At 42.2% G+C, this 23,700-nt stretch overlaps 1 protein-coding gene across 2 annotated transcripts in view; it reads left to right on the top strand.

Moving 5' to 3' along the window:
* Positions 1-23,179, top strand: part of LOC126183441 (hyaluronidase-like) — a 268,965-nt gene extending 245,786 nt beyond the window's left edge. For both annotated transcript variants that reach the window (XM_049925429.1, XM_049925428.1), the window contains exons 5-6: positions 6,588-6,798; positions 22,455-23,179. In XM_049925429.1, coding sequence (XP_049781386.1) covers positions 6,588-6,798; positions 22,455-22,631 — 388 coding nt within the window. In that variant the 3' untranslated portion in view covers positions 22,632-23,179. The remainder of the gene's footprint in view (positions 1-6,587; positions 6,799-22,454) is intronic.
* The last annotated feature ends 521 nt before the right edge of the window (positions 23,180-23,700 follow it).

Raw genomic sequence — 23,700 nt, 5'->3', positions numbered from 1 at the left:
AAGGATACAGGGCCATTCAAACCTCTTGTACTGACAGAAATGAAGCATCCAGCATCGTAAGAGATTCAAAGCGCAAGGAGTTAAAAAGAATGGGGTACGCCACAACGGTCGAGCAGCATGAGGAGACACACATTTCAGGAGTCAGCGCCAAGCGACGTTTGAGGTGGTGTAAAGAGCGACCCTAGTGGACAGTGGATGTCTGGAAACGAGTAATCTGGACTGATGTATCACGCTGTACCCTTTGGATTTGCCGAAAGCCTACCGAGCCAAGTGGCACAGTGGCTAGCACACTGGACTCGCATTCGGGAGGACGACGGTCCAATCCCGCGTCCGGCCATCCTGATATAGGTTTTCCGTGATTTCCCTAAATCACTCCAGGCAAACGCCGGGATGATTCCTTTGAAAGGGCACGGCCGACTTCCTTCCGCATCTTTCGCTACTCCGATGAGACCGATGACCTCGCTGTTTGGTCTCTTTCCCCAGACAACCCAACCCAACCCTAAATCGCTCCAGGCAAATGCCGGTATGATCCCTTTGAAAGGGCACAGTCGACTTCCTTCCCCATCCCTCCTTAATCCGATGAGACCGATGACCTCGCTGTCTGGTCTCCTTCCCCAGACAACCCAACCCATCCCTAAATCACTCCAGGCAACTGCCAGGATGGTCCCTTTGAAAGGATTCGGCCGACTTCCTTCCCCTTCCTTCCCTAATCCGATGAGACCAATGACCTCGCTGTCTCGTCTCTGGCCCCCGACAACCCAACCCCCCAACCCCCGAAAGTCTGGAGAACGTGCCTACAAAGAAGTGTGGTAGAGGCAGTGTTACGGTGTACGGATGTTTTTCGTGGCTAGGATGTGACCCCCCAACTGCGCTTAAGAAAATGGTGTATGCGGAAGGCTATGAACATATTTTACAGTACTGCGAACTGCTTACAGTAGACGAACAGTTTGGAGAAGATGATTGCTTGTATCAGGATGACGATGCACCCAGTCGTAAAGCATATCTGCGAGTCAATGGTTTGTGAGCAAGAACATTCCTGAAATAGACTGGCATGCTATGAGTCCAGACCTGAACCTAAGGGAACACCTTTGGCACGGGTTAGACCACCGACTTTGCTCTAGGTCTACATCATTCCCCTCTTTCGTTTCGGCTCATGAGGAAGAATGGCTTGCCATTCCTCCATAGATATTTAGACGCCTCATGAAAAATGTCCCCAGCAGAGATGACGTCGTCATAACAGTGGGTACTTTTGATCAGATACTGTAAGTGAAGTGATGGAAGATCAATTTTCTGATCAGCTCGTCCATGTCCGGATCACACTAGAGTTTAGAAATGGTACAACAGAAATTTCATCTTTTGTTTCACTACTTTGGAAACAGTTCGCTTCATTCTTCTCGAGAACAACAGGCTCGTGTGGATTCAGAATCGGAATTTCTGCACATGTACATCTGTACATGTTCTGCTCGCTGCAAATACTCCTCCTGAGGTTAGCAGTGGGCAGTACACCACTGATTGACAGCTACGCATACTTGACATCACATTGATACGTGCGTCACCCCAAAAGAAATGCACAATATTTTTTTTCAAAAATTCAACTTCTGTTCTATATTTTTGCTATTCACAGAGATCATAGCAACATTCTTCCAGCTTGTATTCACATTTAATTCGACCTATTTCCGCAAGTTGCACTGTCATTACACTTCAAGGCAGCTGCTGCACTTGATATTCGTCTGAAGCAACGTGCTATTATACAGTAAGGTGACAAATGTCATCGGATAGCGATTTGTACGTATACAGATGGCGGTAGTATAGCGTACAAAAGTTGTAAAAGACGAGTGCATTGCCGAAGCTGTCATTTGTACACAGGTGAGTCATGTGAAAAGGTTTCCGGCCTCATTATGGCCGCACGACAGGAATTAACAGACTTTGAATGCGGAATGCTAGTTGGAGCTAGACGTATGGGACATTCCATTTCGAAAATCGTTAGGGAATTCAATATTCTGAGATCCACAGGGCCAAGAGTGTGAGGAGAGTACCAAATTTCAGGAATTACCTCTCACCACGGACAAGGCAGTGGCCGACGACCTTCACTTAACGACCGAGAGCAGCGGCGTTTGCGTAGAGTTATCAGTGCATACTGACAATCAGCACTGCGTGAAATAACCGGAGAACTCAGTGTGGGACGTACGACGAATGTATCCGTTAGGACAGTGTGGTAAAATTTGGAGCTAATGGGTTATGGCAGCAAACGACCAACGCGAGTGCTTTTGCTAACAGCACCACATCGCCTGCAGCGCCTCTCCTTGTCTCGTGACCATAACGGTTGGACCCTAGACGACTGGAAATTCGTGACCTGGTCTCATGAGTCCAGATTTCAGTTGGTAAAGGCTGATGGTAGGGTTCGAATGTGGCGCAGATCCCAGGAAGCCATGGACCCAAGTTGTCAATAAGGCACTGTGCAAGTTGGTTGTGGTTCTATAATGGTGTGTGTCGTGTTTGCATGTAATGGACTGTGTCCTCTGGTCCAACTGAACCCATCATTGACTGGAAATGGTTATGACCGTCTACTTGGAGACCATTTGCAGCGAACAGCGATGGAATTTTCATGGATCATATTGCGCCATGCCACCGGGTCACAATTGTTCGCGAATGATTTGAAGAACTTTCTGGACAGTTCGAGCGAATGATCTGACCACGGAGATCGCCCGACATGAATCCCATCGAACATCTATGGGACATACTAGAGAGGTCAGTTCGCGGACAAAATCCTTCACTGGCAACAACTTCGCAGTTATGGACGGCTATAGAGGCAGCATGGCTCAGTATTTCTGCAGGGGACTTCCAATGACTTGTTGAGTCCATCCCACGTGGAGTTGCTCCACTACGCCTGGGAAAAGGAGGTCCGACACGATATTTGGAGGTATCGCATGCCTTTTGTCACATCAGTCTACAGTTCCTGTGTTGCGACAACAATACAGTGACAGGCGCGCACAGGAGGTTGAAGAATCTGTATAGAGGTGACGCCGTTGATCACAGTACATTTACTCCTTAGGCAACCGGATTATCTGGTGAAAGTGGGCGCACCAATATTCGGGACCTTCTGCGTAGTGGCAGACCGAGCACTGCACAGACTGCTAACAATGTGCAACGTATTCACAAACGCATAACAGTGAACGAACTGTCGATCCGACAGCGAGTAGAAAAGCGAATGTGCGCAGAATATTGAGACAGCTGAAGACTACAAACGTTTCTCCCAAGAGGGTTCCGAGAATCTTGACGGATGCCCACAACGAAACGCGGAAGACAGTGTGCAGCTAGCTTTTGAAACAGTAAGAGAATTAAGGAGATCAGTTCCTTACAAGAACTGTGATGGGAGAGGAAACGTGGTTAAAAAACGATGTAAAGTCTCTGATCATAAGTATCCGGACGCCTATTACTGGACATTAATATGGAGTGCCTTCACTCTTCGCTTTTATGGCGGCTTAAACTCTGCTGGAAGCACTTTTTATGAGGTGTCTGAATTTCTGTGGAAGAATGGCAACCCATTCTTCCCCACCAGGGTAGACGAGAGCGCTAACGCGCTGCTTCCTGGACTCGGGTAGGCGCGCCAGCCCCGGATCGAATCCGCCCAGCGGATTAACGACGAGGGCCGATGTGCCGGCCAGCCTGGATGTGGTTTTTAGGCGGTTTTCCACATCCTGCTATGTGAATACCGGGCTGGTCCCTATGTTCCGCCTTAGTTCCACGGCTCGCGGACATCTGAACACATTCGCACTATTCCATGGATTACACTCGACGCAGACTGTTGGGGTACACTAATTCCGTCTCGGGGTGGTATGGGGTGGCGGCAGGAAGGGCATCCGGCCACCCCTTAAACATTAAGATGCCAAATCCGATTAACGATGGCTGACCCTGTGTAACTGCGGGACAAGGCTCAAACGATAGCATAGAGTAAAATGGCAATCCATTCTTCCTCAAGATCCGAAATCAGAGAAGGTAGTGATATTGAACGCTGGGTGTGGAGCGAAGTTGACATTGTAACTTACCCCAAAGGCGTTCCTGTCTTGATACTACCTCCTCTGCACTTCACTGTTTGACACTAGACACGATGGCAGGTAACGTTCTCCAGGCATTTGGACAATGCAAACTCTTCAATGGAAATGTGAAAGCGTGATTGGTCACTCCAGAATACTAGTTTCCAATCATGAGCTACCCAGTGGCGTCACTCTTTACATCATCTCAAGCGTCCCTTAACACTGACTACAGCAATATGTGGCTTATGAGGGGCAGTTCTACAATTGTAGCCCATTCTTTTTAACTCCCTATTCGCAGTCACTGAGCTAGCTGGACTGCTGGTAGCACTTTGGAACTCACGAGTGATTCCTTCCGCTAATTTCATGCGATTTTTTCCAACCACTCTCCGTAATGCTCGAAAGACCCTGTCCATCAGTACATGAAGTCTGCCTTGTCTTGGTTGAGCTATGGTTGTTCCTTCACATTTTCACTTGACAGTCACATCAGCAACAGTCCACTCACGCAGCTTTAGAAGCTTCGAGGTCACTGAGCTCTCCTGCCGTCACAGTCTGCTGTTATTGCTTCTCTACTCCCCGCCTCCTTTTACACTGGTGGGTCCGTCTCTCGTGACGTCCAGTGCTCAATTTTGCTTTACTGGGGTCCCCGGATGCTTTTGATCCGATGGTGTATTATCATTTTTAAGTGACCGCCTGAAGATCTCCGAGGAGAAATTTAATTGTTATGACTCTAATCTGTATTTCGTTTTTGGAATCTTGGAGAGACGAATTCTCCGATTTTGGATTCACACACAGCATGTCACCATATAGTCGTAGATATAGATGCTATCAGCTGCTAAAACCTGCTCGCTCGCACTATTCTTTAGTGACATATCGACGTCGGATTGTCGCGTCTACGTCAGAGCTAGTCTGCAATGCTCCGCAAAGGCCATTTCTCAGCTCCGCTGCCAGCATAGCTCGTATAAAATTATTTATACATATGTTTCTCAAAAGCTGTTTAACTGTCAGTTCTTATAGATAACACACATGGTAATGTCTTACAAAAATATTAAGGTGCCTAGTCACAACAATGCACTAAAACAACTGCAACGAACTGTCGACTCTACCATCGAAAGAGATATAGATAAATGATGTTTCAAGCAAAGAGTGTGAATGTATGTTGCGAGAAAGTCTTTCAGGTGCTTTTAAAATGCTACGCACGCACACACACACACACACACACACACACACACACACACACACAGATATTAAAAAAAGGTTTGCATCACCTCGGTTCCGAGAGCTCCGGAACCTGTACAGAAAACTGGAATAGAGAGCAACATAAACATCATTTCTGCCCTTTTTTATTGCTCTTGAAAACTATACATTGCATGTTGTACCACCATACAGCGACACCTTCAGAGGTGGTGGTCCAGACTGCTGTACACACCGGTACCCCTTCGTCTAATAGGCACTACTCATGCACGGTTTTTTACATCTAGCCGGCCGGTGTGGCCGTGCGGTTCTAGGCGCTTCAGTCTGGAACCGCGTGACCGCTACGGTCGCCGGTTAGAATCCTGCCTCGGGCATGGATGTGTGTGATATCCTTAGGTTGGTTAGTTTTAAGTAGTTCTAAGTTCTAGGGGACTGATGACCACAGATGTTAAGTCCCATAGGGCTCAGAGCCATCGCCCTTTGTTTACATCTTTGGGCGGGTTTAATTCTGAACAGCCAAAGAGACTGTGTCTGTGATACAATATCCACAGTCAACGTCTATCTTCAGGATGGTGCAAAATGGTTCAAATGGCTCTGAGCACTATGGGACTTAACATCTGAGGTCATCAGTCCCCTAGAACTTAGAACTACTTAAACCTAACTAACCTAAGGACATCACACACATCCACGCCCGCGGCGGGATTCGAACCTGCGACCGCAGCAGTCGCGCGGTTCCAGATCGTAGCGCCTAGAACCGCTCGGCCACAAGGGCCGGCTATCTTCAGGAGTTCTGGGTATCGTGTGCGTGTGTGTGCGTGTGTGTGTGTGTGTGTGTGTGTGTGTGTGTGTGTGTGTGTATGTGTGTGTAGCATTTTAAAAGCGCCTGCAGAACTTTCTCGCAACATACATTCACACGTCACAAGCAAAGACGTGCGAATGTATGTTCCGAGAAAGTTTTGCAGGCGCTTTTAAAATGCTTCATATATAATCGACATTTCGTTGCAATTGTTTTAGTTCATTGTTGTGACTAAGTACCTTAATATTTTTGTAACCCATTTCCATGTGTGTCATCCATAAGAATTGACAGTCAAACAGCTATTGAGAAACGAATTTTAGTAAGAAATGTAGCCACCGAATTTCTCTCCTATTTCCGAAAAACTGTCACAATTTTTCAATTTGTACATCGAAACCAAAGCGTAAAGTGCTAAATACATCCATATCTTGGTTGCATTCTATCTGTGATACGTAAGGAAATTACCAGTAGTTGCTAAATAAACTTAGAACAATATTATTATTTTAATCATTAAATCCAAAAATAACAAGTAAATATTATTTATTTTCGCTTCTATATTTGTGTTTCAGGATACAGTGGCTCTTCGATGAGAGCACTGCGCTATTTCCTTCCCTGTATTTGAGCAAGTCATCGAAGTCAACACCACAACATGTACCATTTATGCTTGGACGTCTACTGGAAGCGCGGAGAGTTGCACAAAGGACACCACGCATTGTTGGTCCTCGAATTTATCCTTACGTGTGGTACAGGTACCATGACTCAACAGACTTCCTCACTCACGTAAGTTTTCTCAACCAAAACATGTCCTGTTGATAGCTGTACATATATCAGTCATATCCAATTCATATATTTTTGCTTTTCTAAACTGTTCATTGGCGCTTGCCACGTGCGGAATATTTGCGAATCCAACCAACCTCTCGGAAAGAAGTGTGCCATTGTTTTCCTTTTTGTAAGTGATACTCCTAGTCCAGTCTCACATGAGAAACTTAAGAAATGAAGATATATTTATCTACTTTTTAAGTTTCCATGAATAGACCTGAAATGATGGATGAATATATTGGCAATCCACTGATGTCACAATACAAACAGGTGTACTTCGAGATGTTGGATAATATTGTAACACAAATGGAAACTGCTCTTCCTTAAATTAGGCGATTCTACCCAGTTCGCCAATTATGATCATTATTTCCCTGTGGGCGGAATGGATTCATTATTACAAACGGATGGTGGGTCCTTCAGTCGCTCACAGTTGCGTCTAGAACTGGAGACTGTATTTTCTTATCAGCATAAAAAACATATCACTCTGTCAGTTTGGGAGACGTTATCAAAAGAATGATTGAGAATGAAACAGACCAAATTTTTCCAGAAGCTTTCAAACTATTTTGTATAATTGCTATTCCTGCAACAAGTGCTTCAATTGAAAGGAGTTTTTCTTGGCTTTAACGCGTAAAAACGTAATTTAGGAACAGTATGGCCCAGGATCGCTTATCAGCTCTCGCTTGTACGCCAACTGAAAAACCATTACTGCCCGAATACTTGAAAGAAGCCGTGGCACATGGTATGATGACGTCATCGAAAGATTCGAGAAGAGGAAGGATCGTCGAGTTAACTTGTTCTACAAGTAACAACGCTCAAACGCCCACTCCACCAGTTCGTTTCCAAACAAAAGTGATTGTCGTTATTATTATTATTATTATTATTATTATTATTATTAGCAGTAGTAGTAGTAGTCGTAGTAGTAGTGGTCGTTAGGAACGTTAGATATACGTACATTAAAAGCGAAGGAAAGAGGATTCTTCAGTATGTTTCCTGGTCACTCCAGAATTTAGTGGAACCGCGCGACCGCTACGGTCGCAGGTTCGAATCCTGCCTCGGGCATGGATGTGTGTGATGTCCTTAGGTTAGTTAGGTTTAAGTAGTTCTAAGTTCTAGAGTACTGATGACCACAGCAGTTAAGTCCCATAGTGCTCAGAGCCATTTTGAACCAGAATTTAGGCCCATGATGCGCCCCTGAACTCAACGTTAGTTACAGTCAATCTTGAGTTACCACTGACTAGCTTGTTAATGACTGGTGCGTATATTAATCCTGGTGCACTTATAACCTCTCATTGATACCATGCGGGAACAGTTATTTCTGCCACCTCATTCAAAGTCGAGCACCGAGCGAGGTGGCGCAGTGGTTAGACACTGGACTCGCATTCGGGAGGACGACGGTTCAATCCCGCGTTCGGCCATCCCGATTTAGGTTTTCCGCGATTTCCCTTAATCGCTCCAGGCAAATGCCAGGATGGTTCCTTTCAAAGAGCACGGCCGACTTCCTTCCCCATCCTTCCCTAAACCGATAAGACCGATGACCTCACTGTCTGGTCTCCTTCCCCAAACAACCCAACCCAACCCAAAGTCAAGTCAGAAGCGATCTCTGGAAGTAACACCTTTTCTACACTGTTTTTCCCTGTATCTTGCGGGCCCATCATACGTGCATTATTTGTAACCGAGACAGTTCGACAGTTCAAAAAAAATGTCACTACTGAGCACTATGGGACTTAGCTTCTGAGGTCATCAGTCCCCTAGAACTTAGAATTACTTAAACCTAACTAACCTAAGGACATCACACACATCCATGCCCGAGGCAGAATTCGAACCTGCGACCGTAGAGGTCGCATGGGTCCAGACTGGAGCGCCACTGCGCCACTGCGGCCAGCTTCGATAGTTCATGTAGTTCTTCTTACACTACTGGCCATTAAAATTGCTACACCAAGAAGAAAGGCAGATGTTAAACGGGTATTCATTGGACAAATATATTATAGTAGAACTTACATGTGGTTACATTTTCACGCAATTGGGGTGCACAGGTCCTGAGAAATCAGTACCCAGAACAACCACCTCTGGCCGTAATAACGGCCTTGATACGCCTGGGCATTCAGTCAAACAAAGCTTGGATGGCGTGTACAGGTACAGTTGCCCTTGCAGCTTCAACACGATACCACAGTTCATCAAGAGTAGTGACTGGCGTATTGTGACGAGCCAATTGCTCGGCCACCATTGACCAGACGTTTTCAATTGGTGAGAGATCTGGAGAATGCGCTGACCAGGGCAGCAGTCGAACATTTTCTGTATCCAGAAAGGCCCGTACAGGACCTGAAACATGCGGTCGTGCATTATCTTGTTCAAATGTAGGGTTTCGCAGTTTTTCTGAAATGTAACGTCCACTGTTCATAGTGCCGTCAATGCGAACAAGAGGTGACCGAGACGTGTAACCAATGGCACCCCCATACCATCACGCTGGGTAATACGCCAGTATGGCGATGATGAATACACGCTTCCAATGTGCGTTCACCGCGATGTCGCCAAACACGGATGCGACCATCATGATGCTGTAAACAGAACCTGGATTCATCCGAGAAAATGACGTTTTGCCATTCGTGCACCCAGGTTCGTCGTAGAGTACACCATCGCAGGCGCTCCTGTCTGTGGTGCAGCGTCAAGGGTAACCGCAGCCATGGACTCCGAGCTGATAGTCCATGCTGCTGCAAACGTCGTCGAACTGTTACGTCACCATCTGTTGACTCAGGGATCGAGACGTGGCTGCACGATCCGTTACAGCCATGCGGATAAGATGCCTGTGATCTTGACTGCTAGTGATACGAGGCCGTTGGGATCCAGCACGGCGTTCCGAATTCTCTCCTGAACCCACCAATTCGATATTCTGCTAACAGTCATTGGATCTCGACCAACGCGAGCAGCAATGTCGCGATACGATAAACCGCAACCGCGATAGGCTACAATCCGACCTTTATCAAAGTCGGAAACGCGATGGTACGCATTTCTCCTCCTTAGACGAGGCATGACAACAACGTTTCACCAGGCAACGCCGGTCAACTGCTGTTTGTGTATGAGAAATCGGTTGGAAACTTTCCTCATGTCAGCAATTTGTAGGTGTCGCCACCCGCTCCATCCTTGCGTGAATGCTCTGAAAAGCTAATCATTTGCATATCAGAGCAGCTTCTTCCTGTCGTTTAAATTTCGCGTCTGTAGCACGTCATCTTCGCGATGTAGCAATTTTAATGGCCAGTAGTGTACATAGCAACACATCATGCTACTTGGTTGGTGCTTCAAATTAGTGATAAATTTTATAATCACATACAGGAACGTGGACTAGAGATCACCATAAAGTCTCCGGCATTTTCTACCGTTTTTGTCGTTGTGAGTGAGGTTTTGTATGTGCTGTGTTTGCAGATATTACGAGTTCTCCATCTTTAAGTGCTGTATAAATATTGAAGTTATTTGGAGGATATTGTTTATTCTTCAGTTACAGAGTTTTATGGCGAGTAAAATTCTGTTTCTCTTTAAAATTAGTTACATAAGGTGGGAACGGCCAAGCAAAAGCCGTATTTCGTCAGTCCTGCACCATCTTTTACCTTGGAACGGAAGGTCTTCTAGTATGCAACACATGATATTTGCAAATGAACTGAGTTCTTTACAGTCTTGAAAATGGTGATGTGATTTAGTTGTCAATGGCTTGTATTTCAAAAAGTTTTCAACTTGTAATTAATTTGTTTTTAAAAATACATCTTCTTAATTTGATTTCGCTTACTGTTTATTGGCGCGCAGTAGTGTAATAATGGAACACATGGAATATTTGTTCCTAGGTATAGTGTACCGTAACTGTTGGAAAAATATTTGCTAGACTTATCTGCGAAACATGATTATATGAATTTAAATTGGTACATTATTACGTGAACTTAACTTGGGTCGCCACCTGAATGAACCTGCCACTTAACCACACTGTACATTTGCTTCAAGAGGATTACTGAATAGGCCTCAATTCAGGAACAATAATGAAATCTTGGTATATATAGATAACTTCTTGAGTAATTGTGGAGGAGAATCGGTTTTGGGGAAATGCTCTTAAAATATACTAATAACCATACACATGTGATCTGAGCTGGGCTTTAAGAGGCTCGATAGGAACTGAATAAACAGCAGGTGAATTATTAAACATCAGGAATATGTTGTACTGTACATTTATTCTTTTGATTAAGATGTTTAACAGGATGTACAAGAACAACCATGTTATTATCAAAAACTCCTTAACTTAGTACCGAGTGTTGGTGCTGGAACATAACTGGAAAAACGTACGGAAATCAGTACATGACTAATACGGTCATTTAAAAATCGGGAATGTGGTGGGATTACACACGCACACGTTCAGACTAGAGAAAGAAGTTATTCAATTATTCAACATGGAAACAAGATCTAAATTGGGTTAGAGAGAGACTATCTTCGACGGTCGCGTATTTTAACAAAAAACTACATGGAAATTTATAGTAAAATTTACACGGAATTTCTGTTGAGAAACAAAGATACGTCTTGTATATATGTCTTGTGAACAATTCTTCCTAAGGTGGGAGCCACCGTACCGGTATATCAGTAGTAACCACATGGCTTTCCACCACAAAGAAACGTCGATTAATATGAAAATCACGACGAGGAAAGGTCACAAAATCAAACCGTAGCGCACGAGAGTTTGTTTAAGAAAACAAAACTGGTTCATATATGAGTATAGAATACGAAAAGTACAATCTCACGAAAAAAGACGTGATAACGGGTATTCAACCAACGGGCAAAGAAAACTCACTCAAATCTTCACAAACACAGTGGCTTTTTTTAAACATGACTACCGAATGTTAAAACCGCCTGCACTGCTCATAACCAGTTACACGGTTAATTCACGGACTAATCACACTCATAGACCTACGTGGCCCCATGTCACTCAATCACAAAGTTATAGATCACAAAGAAACACTCTTTTAAATTCAAACCCCGAGAAATTACTCTCAGTTCGTTAATATGCAAAGTATGTAGAGCTAGACTATAATAGATGAAACCTACTAAGAAATGAATTAGAGATTCAGTTAAGCTAAACTTACATGTAGACAAAATGACAGCACTAAGGGCTAACACAAAACATTGTCCCTCTGCCGATTCTCAGGGCAGTGATGCTGCTCGCTACTCATCCAGAGCCCATAGCGCACAAAAGCTTTTCAGATAAAACAAAAGTTGTTAACATTCTATACCTTTGTTCTTGATGTCTACATAACTGCAGCCCTCTGACGCTAAAGGGCTCCTAATTGTAGCATTAACATGGTGGTCTGACTAACGTAACTATGTTGGTTGGTGAAAAACAGCGTACAGTAATTGGGTATAGAATTTGAAGACTTCGTCCACACATGGAGCACCCTATTTTTCAGCATGACAATGCCAGACCACACACGAGCGCTGCGAAATCTGCAACAATCCGGCGCCTTGGGTTCACTGTCATCGATCAGCCTTCATACAGTACCGACTCGGCCCCATCCAATTTTCATCTGTTCCCAAGACTTCACGCTGACAGTGGTGAACTAATACAAGTAGAGTTTAGGTTGTGGCTCCGTCAGCAAAATGAACACTCTACAATGACGGTATCGACAGATTGATCTCTCGTTGGGAGGAATGGGTTCGTCGCCAGGGTGACTATGTCGATAAACAAATATATTACTGGCCATTAAAATTGCTACACCACGAAGATGACATGCTACAGACGCGAAATTTAGCCGAAAGGAAGAAGACGCTGTGATATGCAAATGATTAGCTTTTCAGAGCATTCACACAAACTTGGCGCCGGTAGCGACACCTACAACGTGCTGACATGAGGAAAGTTTCCAACCGATTTCTCATACACAAACAGCAGCTGACCGGCATTGCCTGGTGAAACGTTGTTGTGATGCCTCGTGTAAGGAGGAGAAATGCGTACCACCACGTTTCCGACTTGATAAAGGTCAGATTGTAGCCTATCGCGATTGTGGTTTATCGTATTGCGACATTACTGCTCATGTTGGTCGAGATCCAATGACTGTTAGCAGAATATTGAATCGGTGGGTTCTGGAGGGTAATACGGAACGCCGTGCTGGATCCCAACGGCCACGTATCACTAGCAGTCGAGATCACAGGCATCTTATCCGCATGGCTGTAACGGTTCGTGCAGCCACGTCTCGATCCCTGAGTCAACAGAAGGGGACGTTTGCAAGACAACTATCTGCACGAACAGTTCGACGACGTTTGCAGCAGCATGGACTATCAGCTCAGAGACAATGGCGGCGGTTACCCTTGACGCTGCATCACAGACAGGAGCGCCTGCGAAGGTGTACTCAACGACGAACCTGGGTGCACGAATGGCAAAACGTCATTTTTTTCGGATGAATCCAGGTTCTGTTTACAGCATCATGATGGTCGCATCCATGTTTGGCGACATCGCGGTGAACGCACATTGGAAGCGTGTGTTCGTCATCGTCATATTGGCGTATCACCCGACGTGATGGTATGGGGTGCCACTGGTTACACGTCTCGGTCACCTCTTGTTCGCATTGACGGCACTTTGAACAGTGGACGTTACATTTCAGATGTGTTGCAACCTGTGGCTCTAACCTTCATTCGATCCCTGCGAAACCCTACAATTCAGCAGGATAATGCACGACCGCATGTTGCAGGTCCTGTACGGGCCTTTGTGGATACAGAAAATGTTCGACTGCTGCCCTGGCCAGCACATTCTCCAGATCTCTCACCAATCGAAAACATCTGGTCAATGGTGGCCGAGCAACTGGCTCGTCACAATACGCCAGTCACTACTCTTGATGAACTGTGGTATTGTGTTGGAGCTGCATGGGTAGCTGTACCTGTACACGCCATCCAAGCTCTGTTTGACTGAATGCCCAGGCGTATCAAGGCCGTTCGTAATGGATGGTTGGTGGATGTTCTGGGTACTGATTTGTAAGGATCTATGCACCCAAACTGCGTGAAAATCTAATAACATGTCAGTTCTAGTATAATATATTTGTTCAATGAATACCCGTTTATCATCTGCATTTCTTCTTGGTGTAGCAATTTTAATGGCCAGTAGTGTATATAAATATGAAGGGAAAAGATGTAGAATGTTAATAACATTGGTTTCATTTAAAAAGCTTGAAGAGTTTTCACGTGAATGATCGGAGACATTACTTTTTAGCACGCCCTTGGAAGTGGTTCGGGGGGTGGTGGTGGGGGGGGGGGGGGGTGACCGTTATAGAACAGCAGTGACATGCACCACCACACTGCCTTTTGCGCTCGTTCCACCATTGTCGTCGTTCCTCTTGGTTCCTTCCTATCTGTATGAGGTATTGCCGCTATAGATGCTTTTGCGCTATAGCACTATGTTTTTGTGATGCTATAGCGATATCTCACAGACAATGTGTTGCACAATTGGTCGATTTGGGTAAGGTAATTTGTATTCCATGGCAAATCCATTTGCAGATACAGTGTCGCATCTCAAACGTGAGTATTGCTTGGGATTGGACGACAGGGTCTCATGGGCAAATGGCTAACAACAACAAAGCGCGTGTGCATGCACATACTAGTTACCATCGTGCCCCGCGGCCAACCGTACAGTTTGAACGTCCTAACGCAAACCATTCAGAAGTTATGACGATTTTATTTAATATATTCAATAACTGTCACCCTGTGCCTGTGAAGAATTAGACCGATGGACCTAGTTTGCGTAACAGTTCTCTCTATGATGTCAACAACAGCAAGAAAAACTAATGCAGCAGTTTATGGGACATTACACGAAAGTTGTCGAAATGGGGGTGTAGACAACGCTATAGAATTTGAATGATGGGCTTCGGTTGTATAACAGACAAGTATATGGAGTCAACCACAATAAGAAAAACAATTACTACTATTTAGAGGATGTTACATGCAAGTCATGGAACTGGTGCTCTAGATGCCACTGTAGCGTTCGACTGTTGGGTTTAGTTTGCAATGTGGACATAGACATCACACTCACAAAGTCCAAGTATCGCCCGACTGTTGCAAGCTAGGACCAAATATACTCAAAAAATGCACCACGAAGGATTTGTGGTATTTGGTCACAAACGGAAAATGCAAAATTGTAAATTCTGGTGGCCAATGGACAAATGTGTGACACCGCAGTGTAATCTCACTGCACAGCTGGCAAGAATAGTTAACAGGGGCACGTCGATACCAGGGCATAAAATCTTTGTGAATTTCATTCCATGTACTCAGCTGAACAGTAACTATACCTCGCAGGCAGTTGCATGAACAACCTACACAGATGTTAGCATTTGAGAGAGTACGTGTACTTGGGCTCAAAGAAGCCAGTTGGAGTAATCGGCAATCCACTCAACATTTGAATAGGAACGCTGCCTCTTTTTTTGATGATGTTGGAAGGAATGATTGAACCATAACCAAACACAGTGTCAAGAAGGATGCCATTGAACTTGAGAGAAGACATGAGAGGAATGTGTAATCACCAGAGAGGTAATCAGAGCCACTGATTCATCACTATCATCTATCTGAGGTGCAACTGGTGCTTCAGCAATTACAAGGGCCATTAATAGGTGGCTCACAGAAATGGGGCTGAGCTCACGGCACCTCTTTCACTGACTACTATTGACCTCTGTAAACCAACAAGCCTATTTTCAGAGCTGTCAGGCACATTCGACCTCGAATCTCACGGATTGGAGTAGAATTGTCTTCAGTGATGAGTCCCACTTTTATTTGACCCCTGATGGCCAGTGAAGACGTATCTGGAGATGCCCTGGACAGCTGAGGGATACCAACCTGGCTATTGAGCGCTGTAAGGCTCATTAACCAGGAGTGATGACCTGGGGTGACATTTCACTTCACGGAAAGGCCCTTTCAGTTGTCATCCGTGGAACCCTTACAGCACATCAATGATATTCTACACCTAGTTTTGTTGTCCTTCATTGCAAGCTCTTCGTGGCTTACAGTTCAGCAAGATAATGCCAACCCACACATGGCGAGAGTTTCTACTGCTTTAATTTGTGCTTGCCAAACCCTACCTTGGCCAACAAGGTTGTGGGATCTCTACCCAATTCTGAATATTTGGAGGATTATGGGCTGGGCCCTCCACCCTGCTCGAGACTTTAATGATCTAAGGCGCCAATTGGACAGAAGTTCGCATAACATCCTCCAGGAGAACATCAAACAACTCTGTCAACCAATGCCAACCTGAATAACTGCTTGCATAAGGGCCAGAGGTGGACCAATGCTTTACCGACTTGTTCAATTTCTGAAGCTCTTTCTCTCGAATAAATCATCCAGTTTTTTTGAAAGTGTAATCATTTGTTCGTCTGTATAGGTACATGTACATTTACATCGCAAGTACTGGTCTCTGTCCCATTTGGGTAATTCCTTCATGGTGGATTAGTTTTGTGTCTTAGAGTGTACTTCATTAGAAAAAGCTGGTACTGGTATATGCCAAAAATCCAAATAACGTTTGTCGAAGACAATGGGGAAACAAGGACCATAAAAACATAGGCAGCAAGTGGATACATTATTTGGTATGACATAATTGTAAAGCAAGTGGCGAATACACGGGAGGGCCAGCCCCTTTTGGCATCCATTATTTTTTGTGACGGTACTGGTCACAGCTTTCTTCTATGTGAACCCCTAATTCTGTGATGGCAGTGCAGTGCATAATGCTCATGCCACTTGTAGCAGACAACACCAATTATCTCTAGGGATTCAGTGACTGTAATGTGACTAGGATGCAATATATGGAACACTGGAGTCTGCTCATTTTAACAGGTTATGAAAAATAAATAGTAGTCATAACAAGTGACCTTCATTATTAGCAATAATGATTTAGTTCTGACCAACATTCTTGTGACTTTTCTTAGGAGTTTTAGCGCAGTTCCCCTTCAGTCAGTGAATTTAAGGTGCAAGGAGACAAATGAGGAGGCCATTGTGCAACATACCCAGTTTGTTACGTACCAGAACATACACTGAAGCGCCAGAGAAACTGGTGCATGTGTATCGAAATATTGAGATATGTAAACAGATACGACACAGCGGTCAGCAACACCTATATGAGACAACAAGTGTCTGGCGCAGTTGTTAGATTGGTTACTGATATTACAATGGCAGGTTATCAAGATTTAAGTTAGTTTGAATGTTGTGTTATTAATGAAGTGGGAATTTTCTGTATGACCATTTCACGAGTGTACCATGAATATCAGGAATCTGGTAAAACATCAAATCTCTGACATCGCTGAGGCCGGAAAAAGATCCTGGAAGAACAGGACGAACAAAGACTGAAGAGAATCGTTCCACGTGTAGGAAGTTCAATCCTTCTGCAAATTGCTACTGATTTCAATGCTACGCCATCAAAAAGTGTCAGCATGCAAAGCAATCACTGAAACATCATCGATATTTGCTTTCAGTGTTGCAGACCCACTCATGTACCCTTGCTGACCACACAACACAAAGCTTTACTCATCGCCTGGACTAGTCAACATCAACACTGGACTGTTGATGACTGGAACCCTGTTGTCTGGTCAGACAAGTCTCGTTTCAAATTGTATCGATCGGATGGACGTGTAGGGATATGGAGATAACCTTATGAATTCATGGACCCAGCAACTCAGCAGGGGACATTTCAAGCTGGTGGAGGCTCTGTAATAGTGCTCGGCATGTGCAGTTGGAATGGTATGGGAGCCTGATACATCTAGATATGACTCTGACATGTGACATGTACGTAAGCATCCTGTCTGATCACCTGCATCCATTCATGTCCATTATGCATTTCGACAGACTTGGGCAAGTCCAGCAGGACAATGCGACACCCCACACGTCCAGAATTGCTACTGAGCTTAGACAATTCTGCTGGCCACCGAACTCCCCAGACATCAACACTATTGACCATATCGGGGATGCCTTGTAACGTGTTGTTCAGAAGAGATCTCTACCCCTTGTACTGCCTAGTAAATCACTGCAATCATATTTCAAATGATCTGAGTTCAAATCCTGTTCTGGACATCCTCATTTTGACTACCCTCACTGACACAGTTAGGTGCTGAGTTGATTTGCTACATAAAGCCAAGGCCAATCCCTTATATATTCCTGGCTTATAAGTACAAATATAAATAATTAACTATTGTGAATGTTTGATGCAAACGGTTACCAGTCAAAGGTAAATGGCAGATACGTTAGTTTCAACAGTCATATGACATGACAGTCCAGGGACAGCCTGAAGTTAACTTTGATTATCTACCAACTGAAATTAAAAGCATGCCTCTCAGTCTCATCAGGATTAATTCCAGTCAATGAAAATTTTGTCTTTGAACATTCAACATGCTACCATTATAATTATGATGTGTGCTGTGAGTAACCAGATCACCTCGTAAGAGTTATCTTCAATAATCAGATATGAAAGTTAAAGTAAAAGTCCTTAAAGTTGTACTGTTTTAAAGCTAGTTAGTTGGCATTATCCTGAAACTTTTAAACAATAGTTGGTGAATGTAGTAATAACAAAATTATCACTGCATATCTTGATATAGAGTCTTTACTTGAGATATAAGACATTCACACTAAGGGGAACTTGCTTGACCGGGTAAAACTAATGTGTTCTGCTTAACTATTTATGAGAGTAGCTCTGACAGGAATTTACAAGAGTAGCTCTGATAGGAAGAAATATCTCTCTCTCTCTCTCTCTCTCTCTCTCTCTCTCTCTCTCTCTCTCTCTCTCTCTCTCACACACACACACACACACACACACACACACTGTTTCTAATTATGTTCCCTTCATCTTTTCTTTATTCTCCTTCTTGTCATCATTTCTTTGACTCTTTACTGATGACCACCTTCATAGAACATGGCCACTTTTCTCCAGCAAGCATCAAGACTAGTCCTCTGACCACTAGTCTCTGATGTCTGTTCACTCATATCTTCATTTTCTATGCCTTCAGTCAACAGATTTGAGATTCAGCCATTTTTAATTTGGTTGTGTAATTTTCACTTTCTGTTTCTTTTTACACTATCAAATTAAGGAATTCTGGATGCTACAGGGTTTAGTATGTAATTATATTCCACCTTCCATAAATTTTCTTCCAAAGACTTCTTCCATTAGATGTCAATTTTATTTCTTCAGCAGTTCACATTTTTAGTAGACTGACACATACTTTTGTACTATTTCTTATTATTATGACAATAACCCAAAGCTTCGACCACGTTTACCATTTTCATCTGTCCCCTTGTATTTGAATTTTTTTAAACATACAAGTGCCTCCAGTTTTGCAGCTTTAAAGATAGTTTGTACTTTTTTGAGGTGTTTTGCCAGAATGTTCAGTGAATGTGCATAGAAATTAGCATTTTTTGACTGTGGTGGAGAAATTTGTGGTCTAATATAATGTATGAATAAAAGGAAATGTAGCATATTCCTTCACAGACTTTCTATCAGCTAAAGCAGTTTAATTGTCAACAAGAACTGCCTTTGGAGGAAATTTCACTTTTCTGATTGTTAACTGAGTATCTGCTGTGGTCCTGAAATAATTAAAATCAGCAGACCTTAGACAGTACTTGTGCTGTTTTGGGTAAATAATACCCTGCTACTGAGGAGTTCCTCATTGTAACAATATACATCTACAAAGTGTGAGTCATGTAAGATGTATAAATACCCCTTTTATTTGATGAGCAGTTAGTTCAAGATATCAATATATTTTTCCAAATGATATTACACAATGTTGCAGGTAATACAGTTGCATGGATAATACTCTTTAACTCTGAAACACTGAAATATTAAAACAAATGTGCTTTGTTTGATGGAACTGTACTTTTTTAAATGCCACTTTAATGTCCTTGAAAATATGGGTATGGTGACATACTGATTTTTAATGCTGATGTTTAAACTTTCCACAGAAGTATCTAAGAAATGTAGTAAAATTAGGAGGAAACTTGTCTGTGATCACCTGTTGAAGTGTAAAGAACTGTTGTCAGATCTTGGTACCAACTGATAATACTTGAAACTGTAATATAAATGAATATACAAAATGATTTGGTGACTACCTATCTTCTGCAAACTAAACAATTTTGCTCAATTAAATGTAGGTTTCTGCTTTTCTTCAATATGTGCTCAAAGTTTCCCATCTGCTGCAGTGCATATTTGAAATTGTCACTGAACAAATGAGATGATTTCAATTAATGATATACCAGCATGTGCAACAGGAGACACACATCCTCTGGCATTGTTGGGATATCATGCTAGTCTGCACATTTGAGCCCCCCCCCCCCCCCCCCCCAAAAAAAATAAATCAAATCAGTGGATCTGGACGGTCATTTTACTACAGCATTCCATCCTGGGCAATGGTCAGGGAGTATTCGTGCAATATTTGTGTTACAAAACAGGAGAAAAATTAAGCTCAACAGTAATTGTGTTGGCACCCTATACACTGTCACTAAAACAGTGTTATCTTCTTTAGAACAATGGGTAGAGTGTAAGAAAATGTGTTGTATACCTATTAAATATGATCCCACAATGAAATTTGCTATGATGTTACACCATACATTTATCCTCCACAGCCAATGTTGCTGTACCTGACAAACTCAGTCAGTACCGTCTGTTGCCCAGTAGTGCATCTTACATTAATTTACAGTACAATGGTTAGTAAAAACTGCTTCGTAAGTAAAGAGCACACATTTAAAAATGCATTACAATATCATCTCTCGTACTCTGCAAGCATGTGGACAAAGTTCTATACAAAATTCAAAGTAATTATCTTCAAGTGACTGACATAATAAAAGGTATGGAGTTTATACTGATAAAAGATGCAAACAACAGTCATCTGACTCATCCCACATTCCTTGATGATACACCCTGTACCACCATGTAGGCTGGTAAGTGTCATAGCCATAAAATCTCCTTCATTGGTAGTGTTGGTTGGGTTTATCTCTTCCTGACAATCAAAGTGACCATTACACAAGTGCCCAGATAATGTGTGCAAGTGCCTGGCACTTCAGGTACCAAAGATTTGGGTAGATATCCCTGCACAATTTTAGTGTTCTGATAGGATTTCTTTGACATTTGAGTTAAATATCTAACTGCTCTTAATTAGTATGGCGTCAGTGCACAAGAGATGTTGAATCAGAAAGAAAGTAGCATATGACAGCAGGTAGGTTGATACACTTAAAATGTATCCAGATTCATACCTACATTTCAATAAATTAACTTGTTGATAATAAATGATTTAACTGAGTTGAGTAACTCAGGTTTCTTGTAAGTTCTCCACCTATAGTAACATCAGAGTCCAGTTTTATATGTGTCAAGCAATTTTATGTTGTGTTAACCAAAAGATAACATAGACAAAATGGACAAAATACTTTTAAAATATGTTTCTTGCGTCACAACACAGACAAGACTGACATGGGTTTTGTGACTGAAAACTAACAGAACACTGAACTGATGTGGCTACTGTCATTACTAATAACATAGATTCCAACAATTACAAAGTTATATTATGCATTGCTTAAATCAAACATTTCAATTTACAATCAATATTTTGACACTTTTGCAAAACTGGTTATGGAATTTAGATTTACAGATCATTACAATGTTTCTGAAACAGTTAGCATGTTAAACTACAACAGGTTTCACACTAAAGTCATGTGGCATGTGTGTCAGTAACAGTGTCTTTATTATTTCTGTTAATTACATTACAAATACAATGTGACCTTCATTCCTAAAAAAATCCTGTGTTGTTACAGTTGGCTGTATTGTGATTACTATCACTTTTATACACATAAATTCCACAAATGATAAACTGGGCTCTTGTTTACATTATTTTTGACATATTTCTAGTTTTTATTTCAATATCTCTATAAAATACAGAGAATTCAGCTTAATTGATCACAATTCATCTTAAGTTGACTTATTCTCATCCATACAGTTATACAATTCAAGCTTTTGTATCTATGTAACTTTGTGTGGTACTATCACAGTCTCTGATAATGTTTGGAATAATATTTTTCATTAAATATTGTCCCATTCTGCTTCATTACCCATTGTGCATTTATTGTTAGTTCTGTACTGTAGGCATGTAAACAGCTAAAATGCTTCACATAAAGGTGCAGCCTGTCATTTACACCACAATAATTTTACCACATTTCTCAGATACTTCTGTGAAAAAGGCTTAACACTAAGATTAAAGAGTGCTATATCTTTACATTTATCTCTTCAAGGATTTTTGAATTACATTAAAAAGGCATTCTATTCCATTTAGAACAACATACTTGCTTCAATATCTTTGTTAATACAACAGTTACAGGCACTAACCATACCAAAAAATTACAAACTAATATACATACTATCATCTGACAGTGCCTGAGTCTTACCCATTCACTGGCATAGCCACTGCCTGAGTGAGTCTTGGGCACCATTTCAAAAGGGTTAACTAATGCTCTGTGTGTGTGTGTGTGTGTGTCTGTGTGTGTGAGAGAGAGAGAGAGAGAGAGAGACAGAGAGAGAGAGAGAGAGAGAGCATGAGTCAGTGAGTGAGTTATGTTGGACAAATTAATGACATATTTGTGCTAATGATAAATTATTTCAGGAGGATCTTTACAACTCTCTCGCAATTCCAAAGAGTCTTGGGATGAATGGTGCCATAATTTGGGGAAGCTCAAAAGATGTAAATAGCAAGAAGAAATGTGAAGATCTGGCAAACTATGTGAAAACTGAACTAGGTCCAACTGTACAAAATTTAATGGACATAAGTAACATGCCATGAAAGAAAACAGTAATTACCCTTTACTGGTTGCCACTCATGGTTACTTTGCAGTAACTTTTTGTTATTTCACTTACACTGTCTGTGATAAAATTAAATATTGGTTCATTTTAGGAACAAAACGGATACATTTTCTTCTGCAGTGAAACATTTTTGTATAAATACAAAGACTGTAAACCTATGAAGCATCAGTAAATCTTAAAATATTTTGTGCTTGTATGCAACTTGTTGTGTTTGTATCTATGTGTTTGTATATGGTGTTCTTTTAGCCTTATAATGATATACACCTTGATTTGTACCTGATTAGTTCTGTTCTCAAGTAAATAATTCATGATGCAGGCCATTTTGTAATAAATATATTGGCTATTATGGTGCAGATTTTTTAAATGATTCCCATCATTAAAAAGTGTAAAATTTGTATGTATCTTGTAAATAGATACTTTCCTTAAAATAAAGGAGAATAATTTGTAATTAATGTCTGTTCCATTTTGACAACCCAGAAATTGTTGTTAGCATAAAACTGCTTTTCAAGTTTTGGGAGATGGAAATGGAACAACATGAAAACTGTATGTTCACATAATTATTTAATGTGTTTGCTACAGAAATAAATAATTATATTAAGAACAACTATGGATCTTACTTTTTGTTCTCAGTGGCTAAGGGCATTTGCCATGTAACTTTTTTAGGATGTAGTAGTTTCCCATGTTCACCTTTACATTTAAGTCAATGTGAAACATATCTTACGTATCATTTGATAACAAATCCCAGCTGCCCTATAAATTAAACTGGGCATGGTTACTACTGAATCATAGTTGTGCACTGAATAAAGCTGTTAGCAAACTGGACTCACATTCAGGAGGATAACAGTTCAAATCCCTGTCCACCTCTCCAGGTTTAGGTCTTCTGTGATTTCCATAAATTGCTTAAAGCAAATTCTGGGATGGTTCCTTTGAAAGGCTAAAGCTGATTTCCTTCCCCATCCTTCCCTAACCTGAGCTTGTGCTTGATCTTTAATGACTTCAGTGTCAATGAGATGTTAAACTAAAATCACGTATCTGTCAACCATGATTCC

Source organism: Schistocerca cancellata, chromosome 4 (genome assembly GCF_023864275.1).
Source record: "Schistocerca cancellata isolate TAMUIC-IGC-003103 chromosome 4, iqSchCanc2.1, whole genome shotgun sequence".
Classification (NCBI taxonomy): Eukaryota; Metazoa; Arthropoda; class Insecta; order Orthoptera; family Acrididae; genus Schistocerca; species Schistocerca cancellata.
The sequence above is the reverse complement of the archived record's forward strand: the minus strand, read 5'-3'. Positions and strand labels throughout refer to the sequence as shown.